The sequence below is a fragment of the Ochotona princeps genome, chromosome 1, assembly GCF_030435755.1.
Source record: "Ochotona princeps isolate mOchPri1 chromosome 1, mOchPri1.hap1, whole genome shotgun sequence".
NCBI classification, from domain to species: Eukaryota; Metazoa; Chordata; class Mammalia; order Lagomorpha; family Ochotonidae; genus Ochotona; species Ochotona princeps.
The window spans coordinates 169,121,768-169,145,993 of record NC_080832.1 but is presented as its reverse complement, the minus strand read 5'-3'; the positions used below and the strand labels follow the sequence as shown (position 1 = coordinate 169,145,993).

The window sequence follows — 24,226 nt, the reverse complement described above, 5'->3', positions numbered from 1 at the left end:
ACCTTTGCACGTTCTTGACCAAGACTGTGGTAGTTTAAATACACCAATTTAATGCTGACTTCTCAACATTGTAGTCCCTCTTCTTTGCACATTTCTAGAACTCCTGGAGAAAAGTTTTTTCATTGAGTGCTTTTAGAAAGTATATGCCAAGTGTAAGGTTTTCCAAAAGGAGCAACTTGCCACTTTACAGTTGTCTAACATGAGGACTAATATATTTCCGAACAAAATTTGGAGCTAAAGAAGAAAAAGATGTTGATGATCCCGAGGAATTTGGATGCTGAAAGATAGAAAGAGTGAAAATAGTGACCACAGTGAACCTCAGTACTGGTCACACTGTGTTTTATTATCTAGTTTTAGACGTGTAGAACCATCCTTTCAGTTTTCTCCATGATACAATTCTGTAACGCAAGAACTTCTGAATTTTGCCTTCAACATTTTTGATGTTTCTGTTGAATATTTACCAGGAGCTCTCAGAACTGATAATTAAAATTATATTCAGCCTCATCTTGATGGTGAAGGTTTTATTTAACTTTTAAGGCGTTGTTCTTGTTCGTGTCCTGAAAGCCTCTATGGGTCTTCCTGCACCACTAGGTCACCGCGTATCAACTTGAGATTTTAATTTCACATACCACCCTTTAAAAAGTAGGAATCTTTCTTCCACAGGGCAGTGTGATCATGGAAATGTATGTTTGTGAGGTGAGGATTTTTAGTGAATGTTCATAGAAACTTCTTATCCCTTTTGAGTTATTTGCTTTTTTTTTTCTGATTATGTTTGCCTTTGCAGTTTTTGTTTTGTAATGAGATCAACATTTTGGCAAAATTAATCGTGCAGTTTTCGATCATATTTTATTGGCATTTAAAGAGAGTTGTAGATTAGAGTAACAGACTAGCTTCACATTAGTTCTTTTCAGAAATGCCAGTGGAATCTGAAAGAAGAACAATGGCTCAATGAGATATTTTCCACATAATTCTGAGTAAATCAAAGGGACTCTGAAGACTTTATTGTGTAACTGTTGGGTTGACAAGTGGAGACCCTCCCTCGAGGGCGCATTCCAGCTTGCTGCTGCTTGCCAGGGAGGGCGCTGATGGAACCGCGGGCTTGGTTCTTCCATCCCACGTCATTACTGTTTTGCTGGTATTGATCCTATGGTTAAGAAATATCTATTAATTTCCACACTAAGGCCAGAGTCATACTTAAAAAGGCTGATATTATTAATAAAGTATTACCAAATTGTAAGAAATGGATATTGTTCAGTAAAGAATTTTAAAAAGGAGTGTATTTGTTTTAAGTTACATTCATCAAATAAGGGCAAGAGAGGAAGATCAGCCTGGATGTGGAAAGCCAAGTGGAGCCTGAGAGATTGTCTTCTGGAAGACAAATACCAAGTTGCCAAGCTGTAATCCTCTCAGATAGACAACTTGACAGAGTCTCTTGTTTGCGGGTGGGCAGAGCAGAAGGACCCTGAGGAGGGAGCGTTTGGTCTATTAGCAGTTTTCACGGCTTACATTTCTGTAATATTCTGCATATCTGAATTTCATTGAGTGTTTTGTTTCACCTCTGATGGTAAACTTTTAATTGATTGAGGCTTCCTCAGCTCATGAGGCTGGTCAAGAAGATACCAAGAATTCCCTGTTTCCCCTTGTTGGCCTGGCACTTCCTGCTCTCCAGAGGCAGCTTCCTTTCAGCAGTGGACTTTTTGTGAATCTTTGTAAAATAGATTTCACGGCACCTTTTAAAGGAAGCTGTGTGTATAGGTACGCTCTATAAAGATGACCAAATACTATTGAAAGAGTGAGCTGTCGTGCCAGAAATTGCTCCTTCTGCTGCCAGTACTTATGGGTCTGTAATTCATCATTTGTTCTCAGTTTGTTTCATGAAAATGTCTTAAAAATAATTTTAATTGATCAGGTCAGTCAATAGAAAATAGTGTCTGTCTCTGCAAGATGTAACTCCCTTTTTTATCACAGAAATCTGTACCGCACTTAGCTGTAGGAATCAAGAAACAGAACCAGGAAATGGGGAGAACGTTTATTAACTATTGAAAAAACTGTGTTTAAGTCCATATATACAATTTCATAATATTGATAGGAGATATTTGCATAAAAAAACTTCTTTCCAAGTTTGTCTCATTAATAGTCATATATTAACTTCTTGGATAGCACATTGTCTGCTGTGGCAGCCTCTCTAGGAAACGAAAGTGTTTTGAAAGAGAACTGTGGAAGGGAAGCACTCCAAGAGAGTGGCTTTGCCTGTGCGTGCGCTCCTGCAGGTCTGAAACCTGGACCAGAGCTTCAGGCTCGCAGCCACTTCCCCAAGCGCTGAGGTTCGGCCCAACCCTCCCAGCACGGGATTTAGATTTCGGTATAATACTGCGTTTGTTAGTGATATTCCTGTGTAAATGTCACCTTTGAGATGTTTGGTGTCCCCAGAAGAATCTGAGCTGACCGTACATTCATGAGCACGTGGGTCGCCTGTTCAGCTGCTAATACAGGGAGTGGTTGATGTAGCTGCTGGAAGAACACTCCTTCAGTGAGACGATTATAACGCAGGGATCAAGCACGGTTGACAAATTGCTCAGTGTCCCTGAGTTAAGCCACTGAGAAGAGCAGAGAAGGGGTGTTTACCACTCAGGATGCTTAGGATCTGGGGAAGACAACCTTGGTGGTTACCCGCTGACAACCATGTGGGAGGCTGACCACTCCGAGAGCGCGGAGCTGTGGGTCCCTGCGTGCTCCTGGGGCCAGTCATGGGATTTGTGAAACCACAGTCTGTACTGTGGCTCAAAGTAGAAATGGAGTCTGCCAGTGTTGACAAATATAGCAGCAAAAACATACTGTATAAGCTTAGTAAGCATCCTCCCTCTTCTCTTAGGAAATCTGACCAAACACATGAAGTCCAAGGCACACAGCAAGAAATGTGTGGATTTAGGTGTCTCAGGAGGTCTACTAGAGGAACAAGACACAGAAGAGTCAGGTAAGGCTTTCTAACATATTTTTCATCGATGCTGTTGTCTATGTATTCAGACTCTTCTTTCTGTTCTTGCTCATGCTGCGTAGTTCCGGCTTTATTACCCCTTACTTGGCCTGTGCCATAGCCCGCTGATCTATCCTCCCAGTTCAAGTTTGTCTTCCTCTCCAGCTGTCTGCCTGCGGTTGTTCCACTCACCTCCCCGCAGCAGGTGTCTCGCTAGATTCCTCCGTTTCGGGTCCTATCGCCTGCTGGGGGCCTCCCACAGAAGCTGTGACCCGCTTCCCCTTCACCAAAGCCTGCGTGCCCCCAGCCTTCACTGCCCGGCTGCTTGTCCCACTCTCACGCTTCAGTCCCACCTGCCTGTGCAACCCTCTCTCTAAACCCTGTCTCTGGTGCCCCAGGAGAGCAGCACACTGGCTACGCTGATCGACTTCCCGCTTTCCTTGGAGGTGCTGCCCAGATGTGTCACTCCAAGCCGTCTCTGCCTTTCCCTTCTCTTGCTGTTTGTGAGGGACGGTTTGTCCCTTCCCTGAGGTCTTGGCGTGTTTGAGTTTCCCCCCCCCCCCCACACTGCTCTGACTCTCTGGGCGGATCCATGCGCAGTAGTGTCGGCCTCACCCACAGCACCCAGTACAGCATCCTGCCCGCTGTGGCCGCTCCGAAAGTGCCTGTGGGCAAAACGTCTGCTTCTCCAAAGCGTTTACCATTGTGATGAAGCTTCCTGGTTCTTTTTATGCAAACTGGCAACTCAGCACATGCATCTCTGACCAAGATTTTGAGGGAAAATAAACCTGTTCATCTGTTGTGATTGATCAGAGAATAGTAATATCTTTTTTAAAAAGTCTTTTTTGATTCAAAGAGTCATGTGCCAGAGAGAATTAAAAATGCATTTATTCCATTGGGGTTTTTTTATGTCTTAAGCATTTATGTGTTTTTCTTATTATGTGCTAATTTGGTAAGAAAAAAATGACCACTGAAAATGTAGGTAAAAAATATGAAATGCATTCTATCCCAGTTGACAACCAGTAGCACGCCACGCGAGACAGCCAGGACTTATTTCTAAACATGCAGAAGAAGTGATGCCTTTTGTAAGCGTGATTCACTTATAAAAAGCTAAGAGTTTCAGCAAACACATTCATTGTCCACTGATGGTGGACCGTCCAAGGTGGAGGTTACACATGAAACCTTGATGTCCGGAGAATGTGTCCCTGTGCAAGTTCTGACTCTGAGAACATGTACTCTGACGGCTGTTAATGCTGTAAGGTGAGACTCACAAAAACTAGGAGAATTAATGCCCTTTCAGTTAATTATCATGCACTGTGTAGATTTCAATTGGCTGGCTGATTGGCTTACGTATCTGTCCATTAGTTTTGTAATTTCATCTTATTCCAAAAACATCTGAAGCCAGTCTTCGATCATAAATTGAAACTGCTGACTTAATGCCATTTGGAGTAGATCTTCTGATAAAACAAGCTCATCATGCTTGTTCTCTGAGTTGGTTTTGTTAGATGTGGGTAGGGGGTTCAGTTTCTTTATGATTTTTAATGGATCACCAAAATGTAACGTGTAGGTGAAATTTTGCCCAAAGCTGTGTCGTAATAGGGACCTCAAATACTAGTCCAACAAAGTGTATTTCTCTTCTTACTTTATCACATGTTTGTATTGTCAGTGCAAATAGCAAACAGTGGTTGTTTTAAATGCATCATCCTGTTTTCCTTTATTCCTCTCTGTCATGCTTTTAAAAACATATTTTGAGATTTTTTAAAATGCAAAAAATTGCAGAGTACGTGCACTCTTGTGTTCACACCTGACTTGATGACTATAAGTCTTCTCTTAGATTTGCTTCATGTCCTCATCATGATTCCAGGATACTTTAGAAAAGATGAATAAACAGGCTTCGTGGGGCATTGCGGGTGCGGGTCCTCTCCCCACCCTGTTACCAGCCTTCCGCCACCCAGAGGCAGAGCTGCAAGAGTTAGGGATCTTCCTTTCGATTCATTGAACATGTCTGTGCACCCCAGGGACTGGCCTGTGGTTCTGTGTGTGTACTCTGAGTCTTTGCGAACAATACCACTTTGTGTGTGGACAGCTGGGAAATTTACTATACTGTGTGAGTTTGCATGATTTTCAAGGAGAGGCTTCGCACTTCCCTAGCTCCTCAGTTGTAATTTGTGCTGTCACATTTTCAGTGTCTCGATAGGTCTTTTTCTGTTTTCCTTTATTTGTGGTTTCTTGATTACTAAACTCAAGTTGGGTGTCATCACGCTTTTAAAGAAAATTTAACTGACAACCATCAGAGGTGCGTCTTCCGATGGAGGGGAGGCCTAGGAGCCTGTGGCACTTGTGGGGTCTGGAGGGCGCTCTGCCCCACCCTAAGGCTGCCCATGCCGTGCCAGCCCCTCCCCGCACCCCTTCAAGAGCCCCGACTGAGGTCTCTGCTTCTCTGTTATCCCTGCTCATTGCCCCGCTCACTGTCTGACTCCAAACCCCAGGCAGGTGCTGCTGACAGCCCCTTCACACCATCCCTGCTTGGTGCCCCCTGGGTGTGTCACAAGGATACACCCCAAGCTCCCTACTGGCCCCTTTCTCTAAGATGCACACAGTCTTCTCCCAAACTAGCAGTTGCTCAGTTAGAACCTTGCAAGTTCTCCTTGACATTCATTCTTTCTCGTATCGCCTCCAATTTGCCCAAAGCTGCTGTGCTCTTCCCTCCGAATGTCCTGAGACTCCAACTGTGTCTTAGCACCACCTGCGACCCCCGGCTCCAGGTCCCGTCACCTTATTGAGTGCTCCTGACAGCTTCCATTGAGGCTTTGTGGTTCAACGCTGCCAGCGCCACACTGGTTGCCACCCAGCAATGTCATTCCTCTACAACCCTCCTCCGTTGCTTCATGCAGAGCTGTGGCCCAGTACTCCATGGGTGCCCCCTGCCCACACTCCTTTTCACCGCACTGTCTGGGACTTGGCTCCCACTCCTTCCTCGCTTGCTCACTCAGCAACAGCAGCTCTGGCCTGCCAGGTCTGTATTGAGCTCACCCAGGAGGCTCCTGGCTCAGGCCTTTGCATCTCTTTCCTTTGTTCTACAGCTTACAGTGCAAAAACCGCTTGTTCGTGGGACCCCAGAAAGCCTCCCTGTGTAAGAAGCACCCCTCTCTCTAGCTGCCTGCATTACTGTATCCATTGTTTAATCCTATGGCCAGATACGCTCTTTGTGTTGTAATTATTCATCTATTCAGCAACCAGAACATGCTTGATGGAAGGACAGGGAATACCGTTTTGTCCACTACTATAGCTCCTGGGTATTGAGCATAGTAGGCAGTAAATAATTACCCATTAAATGAATGAGTAGGAAAGATAGCATATAATTTTATGGGAAATACTTTGATTTTTTAAAGAAGTTGATGCACTAATTAACCAATAAATTCCTTCACTAAAATTAAATGTTAGCTGTAACTTCACACTTTAATACCTTTCCCTATAACTCATTTCTGTGTTGTATGGGCCAAGGTCAATACAGATAGTATAGAAGTAACCTATGGAACTTGCTCCTTTGTTATTTATTAGGCATTGGTCACAATACCAGAAGATGGTTTGTTTTTGACTATGCATTGCCTTATCGTGAGTAGTCGTTTCTCCAGATTTCTTGTTTTAAGTGTCTCTGAAGAGCAGGAAGAGGAGTTTTCTAGTCTTTTTGGAGCATTTCAACAACTCTTCAGTGTGAACGCAATCCTTTTCCCAGGGCTGTGATCCGGGGGTGAGCCCACACTTGGCAGGCCTCCCTGCCCACACCAGGAGTAGGGCCGGGTCAAGGGCAGCTAGATGGGCTGCAGAGGGCTGTCCGGGGGAATCCCGGAAGGGCTGGAGGAGATCCCTTGTTTTCACAGTGAAGGAGTGTAGCTGTGGAGGGATGGGCTGGTTGAGTGAGGACCAAGGTGTACAGGTTGAGAGAAAGAAATGAAACATGGAGACCTAATGTAGACAGGGGCCAACAGGCCCTCATGTGCGGGATGGTGGTGTGCGCGAGCAGCAGTGGTGGTTTGCATCCAAGCCTTGCTCACTGGTGCTGGCATGCACTCAGAGTCTCTACAGCAGAGCTTGCACCATTTGATGCTTCAAAATCATGCCTTCTTAGACATAATGTAGCAGTGTTCTCATTCTCAATTGTCAGTGGCATACAAATACTGTTTTCTTAAGGAAGTCTGGGTTGGGCGGTGTTTTGTTTTGTTTTGTTTTATATTAGCTAAACTCACTTAAAGCCATTTTCTCTTTGGAACCATATTGTATACCTGACTTTTAATCTGGATTATCTCGAAAGTCCAAGAAACCCTAGGAGACAAAATGCAATAGGGATTCTACTCTGCACTCCTGGAATTTTCATGGTAGATGGCCCCCATTTTTGTTTGTTTGTTTGTTTGTTTGTTTTACTGTTACCACTGTTTTACAGTGGGAATTTAGACAGTAATCACTAAGGTAAGCATGCATTCATAAAGTGGCCAGTCACTTTTAACAGCCAGAGATCTCTGGCCACCTCCCAGGGTCAGCATCCATCTTTCTCCACCAGGTGGAGCCTGCCCTGTGGGTGGAAGGGCTGGGTGGTGCGTGTCTTTCCCTGTCATGTCCCGTGTCAGGTGTTCACATGTAAGTGAGTAATGGCTGGTTGGGAAGACTTGCTCTTCATTGGTTATGTTAGAGCATTATCTCTGCTGCCATGAATTTCTCCTCTGACCTAGTTTCCCTCAAGAAGCAAATTTTCCCCATGGAATAAACTACAAAGAAACACGAGGTCTTAACTTGTTCCTGCTGTAAAGTTGTTTCTTGTTTGTTTGTTTTTTGCAAGTCTTTGGAGCTTGCCTGGTTCCATGAAGATGTGACAAGGAGAGCAACGTATTATGATGGCTTTCATTTTGCTGCCAGTTCTGTGTGCCAAGGCAAAATGCAAATTCTTAGACACAGCAAGATTGGAAGAGGTAGCTGACACTCCATTGTGGAGAGGTTTCCGGAGGGCGCAGTTTTGAGCTTGAAGGGTGGGAGGTGGTCTTGGGGTATCTGTAGGCTTGAAGGGCCTCCTGCTCCCTCATACACGTGGGTTTCCTCTCCACAGTCCCCAGCCCCCAGCATTCAGGGTAGCCTGCAGAGCCCCCTTGCAGCATCTCCTGCCATTCTCAAGAGCCCCGCCTCCGGGGTACTCTGCATTCACCTGGCCTGGCGAATAAGCAGTAAGGCTCCGCTGTCTCCTGTGGGGTCCTCTGACACAGGGCTTCCTGGTTAGCAGCTGTGTTGTGTGGCAAGGCTCTTGTCCTTTCTCACGTTAGCTGTCATGATGTCTACTGTAGAAGTATACTGGTGACACCCACCTGGAGTCCTGTTTGCTGCATGCCAACAACAGAGCCACAGGAGAAGACTAAGATGCTGCCAGCAGAATGTGGGGCCTTACTCTGTGGAATCCAGAAATAAAAAATAACCAGTTAACTCCTTTGTGGGCTTAGATTTTTCCTAAGTACCACTGAAATGTGTTCTTTAGGGATGCTAACAGGTTACAGACGCCTACCAGGTAATGCCGTGGACAGAGGACTAAGTAGAGACAGGTGTTTGAAAAAACAGTTAGGATGCTTCTTGGAGTACCCATATCCCATATCAGGTTGCTGGGGTTCAGTCCTGGCTCTACTGCCAGTTCCAGCTTTGTGCTGGTGTGCATCCTGTGAGGCAGAGGTGGGTGCCACCCACATGGGAGTCCTGCCAGAGACCCCATCTCCTGGTTTTGATCTGGCCCAGCTCTTTAAGGAATGAGCCAGTGGATGGGTAATCTCTGTGTGTCTTTCTGTCAATAAAATGTATGTGTAAAACATTTTGAGAAAGCATAAGCAACTGCATTCAAGGTCTGGAATCTGTGTGCCTTTTGAAAAGCTAATATTTTCAACATCGGTCTTGATCATGTAAAAATGTGTGGCTTTAAGTCTCCTAGTTTTGATGGACTTACTTCAGGCTCCTTGCCAATAGCATGCTAAGCTCCATTGTGCAGTTCTGTGGTGCCTGAAGAGAAGCAGCTGGATTCAGTACAGAGACTACCAGTGCTAATGAGATATGTGAGAATGTCCCATGTACATTTAGATTTCTGTCATGGCAGACTTGCAGGAAATGTGAGGAGCACCAACAAACAGGAAGGGGGCTGTGTGAGAGGCATACTTTCTAAGTCTTAGCAGAAAAGCTGCAGTCCCCACTGGACCCTGCAGAACAACTCCCAGAAGCCCGAGCAGCATGTTTGGGGCGTGTAGGGAGAAGGTTGGGGCTGGGCCATTTACCTCATCTCCTCTGTAGGACAGATAACGTCTTCACCCAAGTGTGGCCCTGGGCCTACGTTCAGGACACGGAACGTGCTCAGTGCTCATGAGAGGCCAGCGTTCCTACAGCAGCCCCTTCTGCCCTCTGCCCTCTGCCCTCTGCCTGGGCTCGGGGCTTTCCAGGAGAGCCCACGTCAGGTTTCTGCCACGTCTATGGTACTTGCAGGCTGCCCTGTTTTGTTTCTGCTTAAAGGTTGTCTACGTATGCATTTGTCCTTACCCTTTATGCACCTGTTCCCTGCTCTGCCAGCCACACGGGCCTGGGAATGTCATTTCCAGCAATGCTCAATTCCCAACTGAAGCAATCCCTTGAAGGTGGCTGTGAGAACAGTGTCGGGATGCAGGCCAAAGACTCCTGATCTTAACTACTTGTGGCTGGCTGTCTTGCCTTGTAGCTGATAAGTTCTTTTCTCCTCCTCAGTGGGTTAACTCATAGGGACATTGAGCAATATCAGTTTTGATTTAAGTGGAGGAACTTGGAAGTGCCGTAAGGAAGTCACCATGAGAACACGGGCCTTTTGGAGGAGTCCCCACCTTGTTAGAATTGATGGTTACGTGCACGCACAGGCGCTGCCCTCCAAACTGCCACTCAGGCCTAAGCAAATGAGAGAGCCACGGGAACACGGCCCTGTGTTTCTTGGGGTGTCTGTGAACCACTGTGATGGTCAGAGATCATGCTGTGGGCAGTGGCAGGTCATCATGTGTGCCCTGCGGAACACTAGCCCTTGAGCCCTTGGGGTAACTCAAGCTGTGCTCAGGAGCACCGCCACTTGCCACCTGGTGACAGGGCGAACTGCGGCTGTGCTTGTGTGAGAAGATGAGGTCGCAGGTCACCCTTACAAATATTTGCAGTGAAATGTCACGAAAATATCAGTAGAGTCTTCCTTTGAAATGAAACCTGGAGAATGTGCTGTTACTGGACTTCTGTAGGAGCCATAGCTACTCTTAAGTAAAAGCATCCTGCACCATAGGAAGCCATCAGCACCCACTGAATACATGTGTGGAACTATCAGATGTTTCCATTTTAAAAATAAATAAAACACATCGCTTCTCGGCCTTTTGGCTAAGATCAAGTGTAAAAATAAATAAAACACAATAGTATTTGCACTCTTGAACAAACATTTTACTCAGGAGGCTACTGTTTGCTTGGCTTTCAGAGTAATATTTGTACAAATCCCAAGAGAAATGGAACCAAAATTTGACACAGCAGTGGGCTGTGCCCCGTGGCACCAGCAGGTGTCAGCATGTGGCAGCACAGGGAGGGGAGGAAGGGCAGGCACGGGCCAGCCACCTCACTACCGGATCACTTTGGACATCAGGGCCTCTGCAGAGGCGTCAGTTGACATAAAGGCCTCAAACAACATGCTTCTGAACAAAAGAAGAATGGATTGCTGCATTCCCCTTGCTGCCCCTCGGGTTGACGTTAACAGAAAGAATGGAAATATTGGGTGGGGATACATTCCATCGAGTATTGGAAGCATTTAGACTGACTAGGGACTGTGACTAAAAGGACATACATAATATTTTCTTTTTTGTTTTTCTTTGATCTTGAAAGAAGTGGAGAGTAAGCAGGAGCATGAGCTGCTATCCACTTTGTCTGTCCCAGGTGCCTAAAACAGCTACGCATAGGCCGGGCCAAAGCCAGGAGTTCCAGGTCCCAGCTACTTGAGCTGTCGCCACCCCCCAGGGCGTGCATAAGGGCCCTGAAGCCGGGAGCTGGAGTGGGGACTGCAGCCTGGCAGACACTCCGGATGCGGCATTGGCCTCCGCCCAATGCCTGCCCCATCAGTGAGACCCTGAGGAGCTGTCGGCGTACTCTAAGTCAAGAGTGGGCTCCTCATGTTCTGTTTAGTGTCTGATGCACCACAGTGTTCACTCACTCACTGGACTGTTGGGCTGGGTTGTACACACCAGGTGCATAGCACTAGTTGTACAATAGGGAAACATGACCACATTTTATTCTAATAGAGACTAGACTCCAAAATGCATCCAAACTGGGCTTCAAATCTTGGCTTTGATGCTTGCTGGCCGAATATGGCTCCATTGTGCACAATGGATTTAAAAGCAGTTCTGCCAGGGTGGTTATTACTCTTATTTTGTTTTTTTTTTTTTTTTAGATTTATTTATTTTTATCAGAAAGTCAGATATATAGAGAGAGGAGGAGAGAGAGAGAGGAAGATCTTTGATCCAATGAGTCACTCCCCAAGTGACTGCAATGGCAGGAGCGGTGCCAATGTGAAGCCTGGAGATCTTCCAGGTCTCCCATGTGGGTGCAAGGGTCCCAAGGCTTTGGGGTCATCCTCAAGTGCCCTCCCAGGCCACAAGCAGGGAGCTGGATGGGAAGCGGGGCTGCCAGGATTAGAACCAGTGTCCACATAGTATCCTGGTGTGTTCAGGCAAGGACTTAGCTTCCCATGTGGTAAGCACCACCTCCTGCAGTGTGCTCTTGCTTGTCCTGTCCTAGGCAACCCTGAGGAGGAGCTAGAGCTTCACTCCTAAGAATGGTCTTCTGCTAATTGCTTTATGGTGTGTTTTGTGATTAGGTGGAGGTTAGATATTTTTGGGGAGATACATTTATTTGAAAGAGGAAAGGAAGTGGGGGCTTGAAGGGCGAGAGAGACACACACAGACACAGAGACAGACAGATCTTCCTTCTTCGGGTTCTCTCTCAACATGATCACAGCCAGGTCAGGCCGAAGGCAGAGGCTGTGAGCTCCACCAGGTCTGTCATGCCGACGCAGAAGCCCAGGGCCTCAGCCGGCTGCTGCTGCTTGCCCAGGCACCTTGGCGGGGAGCTTGGTCAGATGCAGAGCAGCACCCACGTGGGAGGCCAGTGTCACCACAAGGAGGTCATCTGATCGGGAAGGATCCCCACTGTGGAACGTGATCTTCTCAGTACAGCACATCTGGATCCATCCTGGCTCAGCCTACTTAACCTTTAGCAGCAGGCCACGCTGTCAGGATTCTGTTCTGTAAACATCTGAGAAGAGCTCCTTTGGGATTATGCCAATGCCCAGTTCATACAGGAGTGTTATCCGTGATGTTACTGTTAGGTTGTTATTTATTCTTTGAAATGTCTCTGTAATTTCTCCATTCTTTCATTTGTGTCAGTAAGGACTTAAAAGATAACTGTTTTATTCTTTGGGTTACATAGTTACTTATTGTGTAGCTCAGTTGGCCATTGTCCTTGGAGGTCTGTCCCTATGTCCTTTGTACATTCCCTACTTTTTTTCTAAGAAGTTCCTTACTTTCTGGCTCTCTGTGAGTTGCAGCCCAAGACCAAGCACTTCTGAGGATGTCTGGGACTTTCTTCTGGAGAACTTAGTGTTTAGAAATCAGTTCTGGGTGCTGGGTGGCGTGCTCATGGCATGCGTCCTGCCTTGGCGCCTGTTCCTGGGGAGAGCTAGGAGTAGGATCATGCGTGCACACCCAGCACACACCTGCACACATGCGTAACATGCGCTGTAGATGTGTCAAAACACAAATCCATGCTACTTCCAGGTCCAATCCAGCGCCACAAAATCTATTCTGGTATTTTCCGTTTCCATCATCATTTTGGCTTTTTTCACCCACATTGAGCAACCTGGTTCTCACTTGTATGTGTATATCCTTGTTGAGTGCCAGGATACAAATTTACAGTTACAGTACACTACACTACGTGCAGTCTTTATCTTGAGCCTCCTGAGGTTTCTCCCAGCACCCTGTGTGTGGCTACGTGATGCTCCGCGCTCAGTGGCGTCGCCTGCCTCAGCCTGCACTCACTGGCCTGGTTTGTTTGCTGAAGCTGTGTAAATGGGACGAGTCTCGACAGGCACGTAGAGTTGTGCATCTGCCTGCGTAACTGCATACACACAGGTCCACCTGTGCCAGGCCCCCTCGTGCCACTTCTTTGTAGACAAGCTCCCTCCTCACATAACCCAACGTCCCTAGTGACTGCTTTCCCTCCTGTCTGATTCTTTTTATCTGAGACTGTGGAAAAAGCAAACACCAAATGTGTAGCTTCTTGAATCTGGCTGGCTTTCCAGCTAGGAAAATAGGAAAACACATCACACTGTTGTGTTCATCTGCTGTCCGTGCCATTTCACTGCCAAGTGTGATGGTTGGTAGCTGGTTGTCCACTGAACCGTTGGAACACATCTGAGATGTTTCCAGTTGTAGCCTTCCTGTATGGGTTTTATGCGAATGGAAGTTTCCATTTCCTTAGAGGTTGATGCCTAGGAGTTGAATTCCTGGGTCAGATGATGGCTGTATGTGTAGTTTTGGAAATCACTAAACTTTTCCCAAAGTGCCTTTTTTGGCCCTGCAGTGGGTGAGTGCTCGCTCTGCGGCCTTGCCAGCACGTGGTCTTGCCAAGGGGCTTTGTTGTTGTTTGTTCCTGTTTGGCCTTTGGTATTTCATTGCTAATGGACTTGTAGCAATGTTGCCCTCTGATCTGCAGTTGCCTCTCCTAACGACTGATGGTCTGGAACTCCTTCTCACGTGCTAGTTGTCTTCCAGATGTCTCCTTTCGTGAAGTGCTCAGAAGTTGTGTCCATTTTTTAAATCGGGTTATTCCTTCCTGTAGCATTCTGACAGTTCTTTGTGTGTTCTGGCTACAGTCCTTTTGGCAGAAATCTGGTTTGCAGAAGTTTTTTCCTAGTACATGGCTTGGTTTGTTGTTGTTGTTGTTGTTTTATGATGTCCTTTACACAGTGGCGTTTTAAGATAGTAACGAAACTGATTTATCCATTTTTCTCTTATTGATTGTGCTTTTGGCAGTATATGCAAAAAATATTTGTCTAATCCAAAACTTCTGTCTTAGAGGTTTTACAGTTTTCCATTTTAGGTTGGGATCTGGCTCTGCTTGGAGTTCTCATTTGTGTAAGATGTGAGGCATGCGTTAGTATTCGTTTTTTCATACGTAGATGTCCATTTGTGTTTCATACCATTTATGCAAAAGATGATTTTTCTTGTCTGTAGGAATTTTAGAATTGTGTGTAAATAGATGTAAATGCCTATGAAATGTTTGTGTCAGTTGGGGAGAAATGATATCTTAGCCATTTTGAAATTTCCGAGCTGTGAACATGGTGTCTGTTTTTCATGTCTGACTTAGTGAATGCCTTGTAGTTTTCAGCATGCTAAGCTTGCACCTGTCTTAATGGTTTATGGACAGTCACGCATCACTTGGTTTGAATACAACCTGTGGACTGTATTGTTTGACAATTTCATTATTGGGCAAACATCATAGAATAGATCTACACAAATAAAACCAGCTGTGCTGTCACTGAGTAATACAGTCTTAGGGGACTACCATAATTTATGTATAGTTTGTCCTTGACCAAATGCTGGTATGTGGTACATGACGGGGTAGTTTTCTCTAAACTTCTATTTTTTAGCTCATTTGTCTGTTTATATTTTAAACACATTTTTAAACAGTATGAAAAGATACTACCCAAAATTCAATAGAAATAGAATTAAATGTCAATCTTATTTTTATAGAAAAATTGGAAATCCATGTACAGTTTTATCTGTATATGCAATATTCAAGAACTTTTTGAGGAACCCCCCCCCCCATTGTGAGTGGATATCAAACTGGCTTTGCACCAAAATAAATTTACCTTTAATTACATTTCCCATAAATTTTTTACAACTCACTTTATTTGGAACTTGCTTTTTTATCCAACCTGGCAGTTTCAATCTTTTCAAACAATTTTAGCATTTTGCTACACTGACTTTATATGTAAACACACACACACACCTGATTTTTTTTTTAAAGGGGTAGGTATGTGAATTTCACAAAACATGGCGCTCGTGGCAGAGGTTATAAAGTGAGGAAGAAGAGCGTGTTGTGTGAGGGTGCGGCTCACTAGTCGCTGTCAATATCTGTGTACTACACAGCGCAGTCCAGGTCTCCCACATGGGTTGCAGCCCCCAGGATGCGTTTGCAGCAAGTGGAAAAGCCAGTTCTCCAACCTAGCACTCTCATGAAGGGATACAGGCAACCAGAGTGGCGGCTTCACCCGCTGTGCCACACCACTCCCCACTGAGATGTTTATTTCCACTTTCTGGTGGTTGTGACACCGAGCGATCTCTCACGTGTAGGCCGTTTGTATTTCTTCTTTCAAAATTATTCAAAACTTTTGCCTGTTTCTCAACTGTGTTGTTTTTGTCGTTGAGTTTATCAGCTCCTTATATATAGCAAATAGTAATCTTTTATTAGTTTCAGGCTTTGAATTGATATGGGAGGCTATTTGTTTCCATGTGATTTTGCATGCAGCTGACTAAAATCTGCCATGGTCCTACTGTTGTCCGTATGATTAATGTTTCTCTCACCTCAGTTTTCTTCTTCTATGCCTTCTCTCATATTAACGGAGCATTTTATGATCCTGTTTTATCTTTTCGGTGGATTTGTTAACTTTAAAATTATTGCCTGCTTTCAACTAATATGACATTGACTAGCATGTATTATATATAGAATATTCACAATTCCTTAGTTTGGTTCTTCGTGGCAGTACTGTACCTTTTACATTAACAAATGCTATTTAAAAAACCCCGAAAAGATAGTTACTGCTTTGCCCCGTGCACTTGATTCTTTCAGGGGAAGCACAAATAAGGGAGGAACTTGCTTTCCTTTACTCCACGTCCAGCGCCCGAGCCAGGTTTTGACCTGATACACATTCCCTCTGCCTCAGGAACTTCCTCGAACATTCGTTGGCCATGGGTCAGCTCAGAAAGTGTTTCTCTGTCTACATTGCATTTTTTCACTGGAGCACAAGCATTTCAGTAGCGTGGCATCCGACGCAGCCGCAAGTGACCAGCGGGCCGTCAGTGTCCCAGTGTGCGGGCAGTCGGGAGTGGGACAGGCCTTCGCAGCAGCCAGCGCGTGATCTAAAACTAACAAATTATAAACTGTTTATTCCTGGCGTTTTGTATTTTTTATTCTTGGACTGGAGTTGGCTACAAGCAATGAAGCCAGCAGTAAAGCTGAGAGCAGGGGGTGTGACTGTGTGTGAAGGAAGACAATGTGACGGCCACCCCACTCATGACCTCATGGCGTCCTTGGTGGTTCTCAGTCACAGGGAGAGATGGCAGCCCCTCCCCTTTAACTGTGCTAAGTTAGTTTTCCAAGGGAATGGGCCTCTCTCTTTTTAATAATATTGGGAGGTAGGTGAGGTTTTTGAACTAGGTCTTCCTTGAGCTTACAAGAATTGGGAGACAGCTGCCTGGACCAGCTTGAATATTCCTTGCTAAATCTATTGAGGTCATGAAGCCGATGTCAGTGACATTTTAGGTACTTCTCCCCTACTTGTGAGAGAGGATTGAATCACAACATTAAAAAAAGGGAAAAAAGACCTGAAGAACACCGCTCAGGCCTGTGGAGACAGACCCTCCCTCTACTCCAGCAGGACCGTGTGGCTCTTGAACACCACAAGCCGTCACCTTTTCGTCTGTGCTCATTTGTCCCGTGCGAGGGAGCTCCGAAGCACTCGTGCGCGGGAGAGCAGGGCAAGGATTGCACTAACTCTGCCTGCCTCCTTCCTTAGTCCCCCCAGGGGGAGGGTGCTAGGACCTCTCCACTTCGAAGAACTTCCTCTCCAGTCGTCATTGCACATGACCTGCTCAAGGCGCCCCTGGGCCCTCCCTCTTGCCCTGTCTGCCTTGGCCACCCCGCTCTCCCGAGTTCCTCTCAGACTCACTGCTCTTCTCCATCCCTGTCCCCCTTCTCTGCTGGCGTGTGGGCTGCCCACGGGCCGGGCCCTTGTCCCCTTCCCCACAGTGTCACTGGGTTCCTAGCCGGAGACTGCACAACATTCCCTAACATCCCCTCTCTGTTGTTTCTTTAGATGAAAAACAGAGATTCAGTTGCGAGCGATCTGGATATGACCTTGAAGAGTCTGATGGCCCCGATGAGGAAGACAACGAGAACGAGGATGATGACGAAGACAGCCAGGCAGAGTCGGTGCTGTCGGCCGCACCGTCGGTTACTGCCAGCCCCCAGCATCTGCCCTCCCGAGGTGGCCCACAGGACCTGGCGAGCGCCGACGAGGACAGCCGGACACCTGACTGCTCCCCCGGGGCACACGCTGACCCCATGGACATCCTGCCGAGGGCCCTGCTCACCAAGATGACGGTCCTGAGCGCTGTGCATTCCAGCTGCTCCACAAAGCCCGACTCGCTGGCCCTGGCCAAGCCACAGGCTGCAGAGAACCAAGGCGGAGCGACTGCTGGAGAGGCGTGCAGGTCACCCCAGGCTGCACCCAGGTCCCCGTGTCACCAGATGTCTGTGGACTACCTCGAGGCAGGAAAGGTAAATACTGCGTGTCCTTTCTCTCATTTGCTTCTTTTTATCTCCTTACTTGTGACAGAACCTTACACCTGGGAAAAGTAATTACCTGGTCAAATCCATTAGCATGACTTTATTTTTCAGTTAGATTTAAGGTCAGAGGTTGTTTTCTGGCCATTGGAGTCTTATATTTTAGATTCGTGGAATAACTGGCTGGTTCTGGAAGACATACCCAGAGCAAACTAGCGTGTGTGCCCCTTGAGTATGTAACTGGTGAGGTGCACCTGTCCCCGGTTTACTCCGAGTTGTTTTCTTCTTGGTGAGGTGCAGTGGGTGCTAAACCACCCAAGCTTTTTCCACTTTGCCCCCGTCAGCAAGACGGTTTCGATGGCAGAGTTAATGTGACCCCCCAGTGCAGAAAACACAGACTGCACCTGAGCGGTCATGTTGCTTGCACAGCCTAGGAGCTTGCCCCCTGAAGGTCTCTTCCCCGTGGCTCTCGGCGCCCCCCGGAGGCCTCTGTCTCTGCCCCGTGGCTCTCGGCGCCCCAGGCCTCTGGGGAGAGCACCCCCACACTCCCCCACCCCCACTGCTCAGCAGCCCCCTTTTCTGTGTACCAAACATCGCAGTAGAACCTGCCACTCCAGCTGAGGTTGGTGGTTTGCTGTGTAACACTGGAGGACACGATAAAAAAACTTTAAGGGTGTGGATTTCTGCCGACTAGCCCACCTTCTTGTAGCTTAGGGAACACAGAGGAATGTAGCTCCGTACACAGATACGGCCAAGGGAAAGCTGGTGGTAGGCAGGCTTCATGGTGGAAGTGAAAGTAGTTGAGTCCTGGCGGTCAGTCACATCCTTGGCATCAGGCACACGTGCCCGGGCTATTCCTCTGTCCTGAGATCCCATCTCTCACACCCACAAGCACCTGGCAGCATGGCTCTCTGAACATTCCATAGGAGTGGACAACCAAACAGCTCAAGGCCTCAGTCCTAATATAATTCTATTTCACCAGAGACTAGCAGGCACTCGGCTTCGTCTTTCCCCATTGCATTGATTCAGCCAACACATAGCTCAGCGAGCAACTCCTACTCTCTGACACAGGGTGGAGCTGCTTGGTGGTCCCAGGAATAGCAATAGTAGCTCAAGAATAGAGCCAGGAACCCTTTTCAGCATGCAGTGCGACAAAATTCCCAAAGTTCAAATGAAACATGAAAAGTACTATGCAGACTACAAACTGTTGCTCCTATTGGCAGGAGGAAGTAAAGATCGAATCATACATGGTTTTGTTTGTCTGTTTTATTTTTTTAGTGGAATTAGCATGTAGTGTTTCTGGAAGTTTGTAATTTTCTGAGAGAGCACAAATGCAGCCATACGCTGTGCCTCCCCGGGGCGCTGGGGCAAGCAGCCGCAGGTTAGCTCCTGAGCTGAGGAAGGTCTGCCGTCCCTAACTAGATGGGTCTCTCTTGTCTTGCAGGAGGCCACATCCTCTGTGGGACCACTGTGCCGTGCCCAGCACAACCCCCTACCAGCAGCAGGGTCACCCTCCGGGCCCTCCCCTCATCCAGAAGCCCAAGAACAGAAGCAGCAGACGGGCCCCCACCTGGCTGCGGGCACACCTTCACCCCAGACGCATCTGTTCAGCCACCTCCCGCTGCACTCCCAGCAGCAGGCAAGGACACCTTACAACATGGTCCCCATCGGGGGGATCCACGTGGTGCCCGCCGGCCTCGCCTACTCTACCTTCGTACCCCTTCAGGCGGGGTCTGTGCAGCTGACCATTCCTGCCGTCAGCGTCTTCCACAGGACCACGGGCGCCCCTGGGGATCCTGCCACCCAAGTGGCTGGCGCGGCCAACGCTACCGGCGGCCTGGCGGAACTGAGCAGCCTGCTGCCATGCTTCCCGGTTGGCCAAATCCGGGTGCCTGGCCTTCAGAGCCTGAGCCCCCCAGGCTTACAGCCACTGCCCTCACTGAGCATGGAGACCCTCAACATCGTGGGCCTGGCCGGCCCCCACATGGGCCAGCAGGTGCAGCCGCCCGGCCTCGCTCTCAACGCCGTGGGCCTGCAGGTCCTGAGCGCCAAGCCTTCCTCCCAGAGCAGCACCGCCCCGCCTGCCCCACTTCCCGGGCTCCAGATCCTGAACATCGCCTTGCCCACTCTAATCCCCTCGGCCAGCCAGGTCCCCGTGGACACCCAGGGGGCTCCCGAGGGGCTGGCCTCCCAGAGCCACACACGGGATACGCAGCCCAAGCAGACTTGTGTAGCCAACGCAAACCAGGCCAGCAGGACCGAGTCTCCTCAGGGGTCCCCCAGAGTCCAGCGGGGACAGACAACCAAAATCCCGGATCCACCCGGCCCCGCAGGTGCCCCCGCCAGGCCGGCTGGCTCGACAGACGCCAATCATGTGAAGGCCGAGCCTGAGCCCCGGTGCGGGCGGGCCCTGCCCCCGTCCCCGTCCCCATCCCCGTCCCCTGCAGAGCCAGCGCCCCAGCCGCCCTGTGGCCGGGCGCTCAGGGCCCCGGGGCCGCCCCGCAGGCAGCACCCTGTGCCGCTGAGCGACCTGAGCAGCGATGATGACGAGGACCGGCTGGTGATAGCGACCTAGTGCATTCTTTTGTATCATTTCTTTTTTTTCTAATAACACTTAGAGGTTTCTTTGAAAACCCTCCTTTCCTTAAAGCACATTTTTTCTGATGTAAACTCATGACTAATCTTTGTGCAATCATGAACTTTTGACCAATAATTGTTTTGTGTCAGCTCCAACTGTTTTTGTACATGTTGTATAGACAATTGTGCCTTTTAGGAGTTTTATGTTTAGAGACTGTACAGTTTGTTGAATATCTATATACATAAAAAATATATTCTATATGTCTATGAAAGCCAGGCGGTTTGTGTTTAGTAAGAAAAACCAGTCCAACAAATCAAATGATTAAATTATATGTTGCGCTGTGAAGTGCGGATTTTTATGGCCATGGGGCAGAGTTTCCGTGTGTAAATTGGTGTGTAAACTCCATATTTATTGTGTTCATCTTAGTCTTGGAAAATGTATCTGTTCTTGGAGTGTGTAAGAAGGTGACTACTGCACCTCAGACAGATTTTCTGTGCTATGAAATGTTTCAGTAAAGTATTGTTCACTGACTTTACCTTCTTTCTGGTACCTTCACCTGCACCCAGCCCCAGGCTGCCCTGGCTGTGGGCCTCTGCCCCTCCGTGCAGACGGGAGCCACGTGACCTTGCTCTTGTGTGACACCGAGAGCTCTGATTTGGCTTGCCCTTGGGGATGGCTTTTGTAGGCTTTAACTTCTCAAAATAATGAACATTTAGCAGCATTTTCTGTCAAGTATCTGGAGCACACGGCCTAAAACCAGGAAAGTCCTAAAATTGAGGGTACAGAAATTTCTGATAAACAGAAAATGAATCACAAAATAGCGGTCCTGGGAGATTTGCTTCCTTCAGGAGCCACAAGGCTCCGACCCAAATCCATCAGCTGCTCTGTGCTCCTGTCTCCCTCAGCTGTGCGTGACACAGGCAGAGAGAGACCCCTGTCCAGCAGGAGGCCGGCAAGGGAGCCCCGATTTAGGCAAGACCCACATTCAGACTTGAAGTTACCTAAGTGACCTTGACAGTGATGACTTGCTGTCCTGGGAGGTCTGACTGTCCTCACTCATTGAGGACAATGAGGGGTTGGGGGACTGGTACTTCGTCCCTGTGTTACAGTTGGGGGACTGGTACAATTGTCCGTGTGTTACAGTTGCAACTGCCACAGGAAGAGGTGGACGTGTGGGGCTCTGAATCTGCAGAGATTTGGTAAGGCTGTGTGTGCTCATGCTGCTTGCTGGGGGACTCATGGAGGCGAGACACCTGTCTCACCAGCACCTGCGTCACACCTGTGACATTCAGAAAGGCCTCTGCCCCCTGTCCACATATCCACACCCAATCCGGAGTCTCCAGGATACACGAGGCCTCAGGTCAAGTAACAAAATCTTCACCATCATTAGACCACCGCTCACATTCTAAGGCTTGGAAGGAATTCTGGCACTATCTGCAACAATCACTTTGCCTTATTAATGTGTTTGTTGAAAATGAGATTCCTTATCCAGTGTCTCGAAAGAATAATTGTACAGTTTTCAAAGCTGGGCCTCCTCTAATCCTTTTGATGTCTACAGTTTCAGAGCCTGTGGATAGACATGTCCTTGACTCTGTAGCTTTACTCTAAGTCTACATGACTTCTCTGAAACCAAAAGCAATGCTCAGAGTTTTACCTAAGAATCTTTTTTTTCAGTTGGTATAAATTCTCTGTCTCTGAAAAAGTGCTGCCTTAGCGTTGTGGCATATTTGTATCTCTTGAAAATGTCATAATTGATCTTATTTTTGGACTTTCCAAGGTTGAGTACAGCTTGCTTGTGCCTTTGACATTAGCAACCTTCTTGGTGTGAGGTGGCTTTGCAAAATATTTCACTAGCACACAAAGTATTCAGTACATGGTGGCTTGGCTCATGATTTTTCAGCTCTGTGATGGCGCAGAAGTGATAAGCATGTGGCAGAAATGTATCAGAATATTGACTGTGGATCCTGCCCGTGCTGACACGTGATCTGGTAGCCAGCACAGCTCCCAGGCAGCTCCGCGGTCACCCAGGACAACTCCTGCCACTCCACAGTGCACCTGCTGCCAAGCCAGAAGAGCTGTGTTGTGCTTAGAGAAACATATCTGACACACGCAGCTGCAAAGAAATGATAATATTTGAGCCATTGTTTTTGAGATAATGACATGCACAAAATAAGGCCATAGTTGACTTCAACCCATTTTAAGTCATTTTTCCCAAGGAACACTGTTAACTTGATATTCCCAAGTGCAGATGACTTTAATGATGTCATTCAGAGAGCTGGTCTTGACTATGTTTGCCTTTTATTCTGTTTTTTTTTTTTTAACTTGTCCTGAAAAGACCCTGTTGAGAACTAGAGTACAATTGAATAGAAAACCTGTTTGGCAAAACAAGCAAACAGCATAAAAAAAATCTATAAAATTCCAGTATCTTCTCATACCAAATTCCCACCGTCAAAACTGTTGGGAAAAAAATAGCTGAACGTGGCCTGATTGCAGTGCCAACATCCCATATAGATGCTGGTTCTTGTCCTGACTGCTCCCTGCAGAGGATGGCCCGAGTCGCTGGACCCCTGCAGCCACCTGTGAGACCCCGGCTTGTGGCTTCAGATGGCTCAGCTCCAACCGTTACAGCCATCTGGGGAATGAACCAGCAGATGGAAGATCTGTGTGTGTGTTGGTGAACAAAACATCACTTTCTAGCTCTCAAAAGTAAGTATATCCTTTATATGAACATGTATTAAAAGCTAATATAATTCAAGGATAGCCTAGTAATTCAGTATCATCTCCCAAACCTCTAAGCCCCTTAGTAATTATTCCTTTCAGAATGAAAATTCACCAATGATATATTATGTGGAGGGTTTTTTTCCTTTTTTTATAATACAATTCTGATTTTCTTTTCACAGAAACTGTATAAACTACTTTTCTCATGAATTAGTCCCTGCCCTGGATTTCAAGTGAAGACACTGATTTAAGGATTAAGCAGGATTCACTCATTATTTTGTTGAAATTCTGTGAAGATAGAATTTCCTTCCTGATGCATATTCCAATGAGATGATGGCATCAGTGCTGTTCAGTTTTCTGTATTGAGCCTTTTACTCTGAGATGTTTAAGCAATATCAAAAAGGTAGTTTCCATTTGAAAAACTTAGAGTTAAAACCACATGCAAAGCCTAAGAATTAAAATCTTAAGTTTTTTTTTCTTGAAGTGACTTCTCCCGACTTTGGAGAATTATTGTTTACTACTGAAAGATTATTAGATATATATTTATAATCTTGTAATGAAACTATCTTGCTTTCATTTTTTAAGTGGAGACAATGTATATAAAAGATGAATACTAAATTATTGGGTGGGCAAGCATTTGACCTAGAAGTTAAGACTCCACCTGCAGCCTGTTTTGCAGTGTCTGTATTTGAATCCTGGCATGCTCCCACTGTTCGTCTTTTCTTCTTCCCTCCTTCCTCCTCGTCACTTTCTTCCTTCCCTCCTCGTTGCTCCCTCCCTCCCTCACTCACTCACTTTCTTTATCATGGTCCTCACTCTTTCCTGTTCTGTTTGCATCTCAAAACTAATTTTTGTGCCTGGTGTGAGGGCTAAGTGGCTAAACCATCGCCTTGCACAAACCAAGATCCCAAATGTCCACTGGTTCTAATCCCGGCAGCTCCACTTCCCTTCCAGCTCCCTGCTTGTGGCCTGGAAAAGCAGTAGAGGACGGCCCAAAGCCTTGGGACCCTGCACGCTCGTGGGAGACCCAAAAGAAGCTTCTGGTTCCTTCGTTCAGATCGACTCAGCTCTGAACATAACAAGCCATTTGGGGAGCAAACCAGTGGACAGAAGATATTTCTCTCTGTGTCTCCTTCTCTCTGCAAATCTGCCTTTCCAGTAAGAATGAATAACTCTTAATAAATATTTTCCTCTACAAATTGAATAGTTTGAAAATCATGAGGCATTTAGTTGAATAATTCCGTTCCCTATTCTCACATGGTTTATCCACAACCTTGCACCTGTATGAGACGCTAAAGGCATAAGAACAGGGCATTTAGCCTGACCTG

At 47.0% G+C, this 24,226-nt stretch overlaps 1 protein-coding gene and 1 pseudogene across 1 annotated transcript in view; both read left to right on the top strand.

Annotated features, from left to right (window-relative positions):
- HIVEP1 (HIVEP zinc finger 1) overlaps positions 1–20,715 on the top strand; it is a 135,154-nt gene extending 114,439 nt beyond the window's left edge. The window contains exons 7-10 of the mRNA XM_058670508.1: positions 2,873–2,974; positions 17,133–17,596; positions 17,717–17,727; positions 19,025–20,715. Of these exons, the coding sequence (XP_058526491.1) occupies positions 2,873–2,974; positions 17,133–17,596; positions 17,717–17,727; positions 19,025–20,177 (1,730 nt within the window). The 3' untranslated portion in view covers positions 20,178–20,715. The remainder of the gene's footprint in view (positions 1–2,872; positions 2,975–17,132; positions 17,597–17,716; positions 17,728–19,024) is intronic.
- Positions 10,353–10,505, top strand: LOC118758328 (U2 spliceosomal RNA; annotated as a pseudogene).
- Positions 20,716–24,226: the final 3,511 nt, after the last annotated feature.